Genomic DNA, 5,399 nt, shown 5'->3' with positions numbered 1-5,399 from the left:
TTCTCATCAAATATATTTCATTTTTTATTTATTTCTCTATCTACTATCAAATATTGGAAGTTGTTTTTCATCTGTTTTGTACATTGTCATTACAATCCCTGTAATATACAATCTTCATCCCCAGGAATGTGGAATGCTGGCTAATTGAATGGTTAGTATTCACAGTACATGTTTATAATTATTATGATTCAGCTTCAAAGATGTGTGTCCCTGTGCTCAATCACTGGTAGTTGGAATCTTGCAGACTGGAAGCCTACATTATATCATGTATACTGCAGTGTGTTAAATAGACTAGAAATAATTCACTTTTCCCAATGGCTCAGAGTTGGCCCGACATCTCAATCAGTGCTGTTGACTCCTCCGATGTACTCCCCACTGTGGATGGAAAATCGTAGCTCCTGAATTCACTTGACATATGTGATGCCTTTTGTGGAATACTTGTCTGCTGAAATATTGTGTTGTCACTGTCATGGAACTTTGTCTTTCTTGTGCCACCTCTTATCCAGACAAGTTCCTCAACCACCTCTTTCATTGACGGTCTTTTCCTCCTTTCCAAATCAAGGCATACTTTTGCTAGTCTTCCCACACCTTCCATCTGTTGTCTGTTTTCACCCTGTGATACTTTGCTATCTAAGATTTCTCCAAGGCGGTCATCATTAAGTCTGGCAAGAAAAAGAGTAGATAAATTCCACTCCTCACTGATTCTTTCTACACTCAGGGGCTTCAAACCTGTCAAAAGCTCAAGCAGGACAACACCAAAACTGAATACGTCACTTTTGTCAGTGAGCTGATATGTTTGGAAGTACTCAGGATCTAAATAACCTTTTGTGCCCATTATATCAGTGGTGTGATGTGTGTTATTGGAAGCAGAGATGAGACGAGAAATTCCAAAGTCTGCAACTTTGGGAGAAAATGTCTTATCCAGAAGAATATTAGACGACTTCACATCGCGGTGGAAAATGGGTTGAGATGCTCCAGAATGTAGATATGCCAAAGCCTCCCCTGTCTCGATTGCAATCTGTAGACGTGATGCCCAAGGCAAAGACACCTCTCTGAATTGTAAATGTTCATAGAGTGTTCCATTTGGAACAAATTCAGACACCAACAATGGGAATTTAGCTTGTATGCAGCATCCCAATAATTTTACTATGTTTCTGTGATTTATTTGTGAGAGAATCGCAACTTCATTAAGAAACTCGTGATCATCCTCTAGATTTAAAGCTTGTTTGGATTTTTTTATGGCCACAAGAGTACCATCCATTAGAATGCCTTTGAACACAGTTCCGAAGCCGCCACTTCCCAACACCATTTCCTTTGAATAGTTATTAGAAGCTCTTTCCATTTCATCGGCAGAAAACACTCTCAGGCTTTCTCTACCGCCTCTAGAAGCTATATATTGCTGCAACTGCTGATAATACTTGGCCTCCAAAAGTCTTAAGTTGCGTTTCTTTAGCCACCAAACCAAAATACACGCTACTACACAGATAACAGCAACTGAAGAGACAGATCCTGTATATTTTACCAGACCAGAAGTTGAATCAAAATTAGAGTTCACAAGAAGATAAATTTCTAAATATCAAGATTTTGGATCATTAAAAGGCCAATTAAAAATAGGAGACATAATGCATGGTTAAAAATCACATTCTAAGTTTTGACTTGTTCAGATATCTCATCTCATTCTGTTTTTCAATAAGACAAACTGATTAGTGTGATTTAAGCTGAGCCACCTAAATGAGTTGAAATTTAGGATGTGTTGTTTAATCCAGAAGTAGAAGTTTACCTATTATTGCAGGAATGGCAGATTTATTTGAGTCTGGTGACTGACATCTTGTCCCATTTTGAAAGCCATCTCCGATATAATCCTTCGCACATGAACAATTGTAAGAACCAGGTAAATTGTGACATACTCCCCCTCGTGATGATTCAACACACTGATCCAATTGTCGGCTGCATTCATCCACATCTGTACATCCATTATCATTGTCAAAGACTGATATGAATCTGGAGCGTAGTGTTAGGAGAAGACAAATATGATGTCAGCAAGGCTGCAGTCTTACGGGAGCTTCAGGATCTATAATGGAGCAGGGATCTCATGAAACAACAAAAATAATATGTATATGACTAAATAGAATTTTATTCTGATCCATAGTGAGACTTAAAATACAAACAATAAATATAACATAATATCAATTGGAGTTTTTATTTGAATAATAGTTAGTAATTCCTACTCTTTAGTTTTCAACTTTGAGCAGAGTGGAACTAAACCTTACCTCACTAAGATTGTTTTCCCTGACACTTTGTTAATCATCTGAGATTTTTGAATTTTCAATAATCAAGTTTTTCTCATTTCACACTTATTTATTTTATTAACTTGAATAGACAAAATAATAAAATTCATGAGACTACGAGTTTTTTTCATAATTTCTTAAACTTATACTTCCAAATTTAAACTGCACAAAGAATACCTACTTCAAAATATTTGGAAAAAATCTCAACCCACTGAATCCCCTACCATAACAGTGATAAATTGGAAAAATTGTGGAAATCATACCTGTGCAACCTGTGCCGTTAGAGTAACCAGTGCCTTCATAGCCCGGAAGACATTGGCATACGTGGCCGCCTCCTGCTGCGTTTGAACATTGGGCAGCCCTGGCACAAGAGTAATTGGCTGTTCCAGTGGCCGTCAAACAATTCCCTTGGCCAATAGCCCACTCGAGGTGGAGGCCGTAATGACCGGCCCCAATGGTGCCAAATTGGTTTGGAGGCAAGTACCATGTATCTGGATGAAGAATAGTGGAGAACCCACATGCGGGGAAAAACTTGTACCTAATTCCCCCGCCTGTGAAATTTATAACCCTCTGTTCTCCCGGAATTCCAGCTTCACAACACCCATAGGTGTTGCAATATTTTGGACCATACTGATTTAAGCATGTAGTAGTTGTACAGTTCACTCCCACACCATTAACCTTATTATCATCCCCATTATAAACTTTGAAAGAACCCTTTGATTTGCAGCCAATGACCACGAACTTGTTGGTTGAGGCAATGGTGAAGGGCCCATCTCTAGGCAACTCGAACAGCAGAGAGGCATCATCATTCCCACTACAGGACATGGCTTTTAGAGAGGTGGAATTTATGATGAGAGAGCCCGTATAATTGATCTCCTGGATCTCTAACTCTGTTTGTGTACCATTCACACCAACTCCAAGAAATAAACCTCGCTCGCCGCTTGAATTCCCATTCTCTTTCTGCTTGCAGCTGATCTGAAAACCAGGGTATCCACAGCTCGGATTGTCTATCCAAAATGGGTAACTCACATTATGAGACCCACATAATTGAATATTGCATTGTGCAACAGTTGTGGCGGCCAAATTCAACCAAATGATTATTAGTATTAGACCATCCATATGCCAATGCATTTGTTGAAGTAACGGTTTTTCCTTTCCAGAATCCATTAAATTGAAGGGTGCATGGCCTATGGTTGTAGCATTTAACGAGGGCCATTTTAGAGTTGGTTCAGTCAAAACTGTCTGCCTGTACTGCTTCAAACCGACCTTTTTATTTGAAATTCGAAGAAACCACGTCCCTTGAACTGCGGGAAGGTTTGAAATCAAGCGATAACAACGTTTAATATTGTTTATATAATTTTTAAAGTGTATAAAAAAGCTTGTTTATAAATAAAAGAGAGTTCGTTCAGCAATCTTTATGTAAAGGATGTTATGCTGGCGAGAGATTTATGTTTTATAAGATACATATTTTTGTATATTCAGTGACTAATACTGTATTTAAGATACAGACTCTTTGTACGGGGTAACTTTTGTTCATCTATTATTTTGTATAAAGTCAAACTCTTTTTTCAAATTAATATTTTTTTTCCTAATGTGCACGTCTCTGCATGTATATCTTATCCATTTGAACATCAATTAAACTGTTCCACGGCGGGTGGCGTTTAAATTACCGACGCCTGGCTGAACAACTGAATGAAACGAACAAAAAGTTGAAAGTCTTGGACAGTTGTCAATATATAGATATTTGTGTTGTGTGAACCTTTTCAACTTTGCTCAATATAATATGTTCACTTGTTCTTCAAATTTGTGTGGATGATGTGAGCACATATGTTTTTGAAAATTAAATTTAGTGCTATTCATTTTTTTTAATTGATTAATATTACAGTTAAAGGTTGCTGTATTGACAATTATCAAAGATAAAGCATGAAGACCATGTCTTCCTGTTTTGTTCTATTTAAATTTTGCCTCCTAGTATGTGTTGGAAATCCAAATTGGGTTCATATAAGATCACATGTCTATTTCATTAATTTATAGAGATAATAGGTCAAATACATAAACTAAAACGTTGACAACAAATGTGTAGAGGACATATCAGCCACTGATGTCGACACATGTGAGGGAGAATCTTTAACTTTATGCAAAAATATAAGAAATGTGGATGAGTTGTGTGTTGTTGGTTGTAGTTTGGGTATAACAAACTACATATGCCAATAACAAATCTTTCAACACCCCCCCCCTTAATTTCTACGAGTAATAGCCTTGTATGTGGGAAAAATTATTAAAATTTCAAATAGGATGGGTCCCGACACTATAAGCCTTCTTAGTTAACCCATTTACAACAATTTTTTCCCCTCAAAGAATTTTTTTCCTCTTCTCATTATGCTTTGGATTTTTAACCGGTTCACCCATAACCATTTGGGATTTCCCCTAACTAATGTAATTGCTTTTGGTTTAGGTTTTTCACCCAAGCAAGTGGTTTTGGCTTACCACAAACCCTTCAACAAACTTTTAGGTTTTTCACCTAAATAAGTGGTTTTGGCTTACCACAAACCCTTCAGACTTCGCACAAACATTGTTCCATTGACGAGGAAACAAGCTCTGAACATTTTCCTGCACAATAATTATTGAGTCCATATGAAAAACAATCCATCTACCGAAACACATGTGTAACCACGTTGTGCTTGCTAGTTCTCTAGGAAAAAATTTCACATACGTGGTTCATCAATAAGTCAGACCAAAACATTTTAAGGTGTCAGGTACTACTAATAATGCACTCCATGCAAAAGACCAAGTACAATACTTTCTTTGACTTTGTGATTGCACACTATTTGGAATTGACCCTTTTTCTAAGAGCTTCCCAAATAATATTAATTTCTTGAGGGATATCATTTCCACAATTTTATTTTAGATGACTACAATGCAGAGTTGGTGCCCACAATTAGAAAAACATTGCAATAGACTTTAGTATACCATCACAGCTCATATTTAGACTTTTTGTAACTAAGGCAATCACTTCTAACTCTCATAATTAACCTAAAATATTGGATACACTTTTCACATATTTTATTATGACACAAAGCTTATATGCCTTATTTAGCATATAGGTACATG

The 5,399-nt window shown here is 36.9% G+C and overlaps 1 protein-coding gene across 1 annotated transcript; it reads right to left on the bottom strand.

Moving 5' to 3' along the window:
- On the bottom strand, window positions 1–3,665 carry LOC149546431 (wall-associated receptor kinase 2-like). Its single transcript, XM_089791206.1, has 3 exons — window positions 2,552–3,665; window positions 1,781–1,963; window positions 1–1,509 (listed from the first exon to the last, which is right to left on the bottom strand). The coding sequence occupies exons 1-3, from the start codon at window positions 3,453–3,455 to the stop codon at window positions 320–322; spliced, it is 2,277 nt and encodes a 758-aa protein (XP_089647332.1). The 5' UTR covers window positions 3,456–3,665; the 3' UTR covers window positions 1–319.
- Between the last annotated feature and the right edge of the window lie 1,734 nt (window positions 3,666–5,399).

Source organism: Cupressus sempervirens, chromosome 7, assembly GCF_028749045.1.
Source record: "Cupressus sempervirens isolate cs-2001-9-10 chromosome 7, ASM2874904v1, whole genome shotgun sequence".
NCBI lineage: Eukaryota > Viridiplantae > Streptophyta > Pinopsida > Cupressales > Cupressaceae > Cupressus > Cupressus sempervirens.
This window is presented reverse-complemented; position numbering and strand designations above follow the sequence as displayed.

Excerpts from the sequence above, each read along its gene's own strand:
- LOC149546431 (XM_089791206.1), bottom strand. The coding sequence starts at position 3,455 with ATGGATTCTGGAAAGGAAAAACCGTTACTTCAACAAATGCATTGGCAT. Across the intron at positions 1,964-2,551 it reads TAACGGCACAGGTTGCACAG|ATGTGGATGAATGCAGCCGA; the intron begins GTATGATTTCCA and ends ATGGATGTACAG. Across the intron at positions 1,510-1,780 it reads TGCCATTCCTGCAATAATAG|GATCTGTCTCTTCAGTTGCT; the intron begins GTAAACTTCTAC and ends TAAAATATACAG.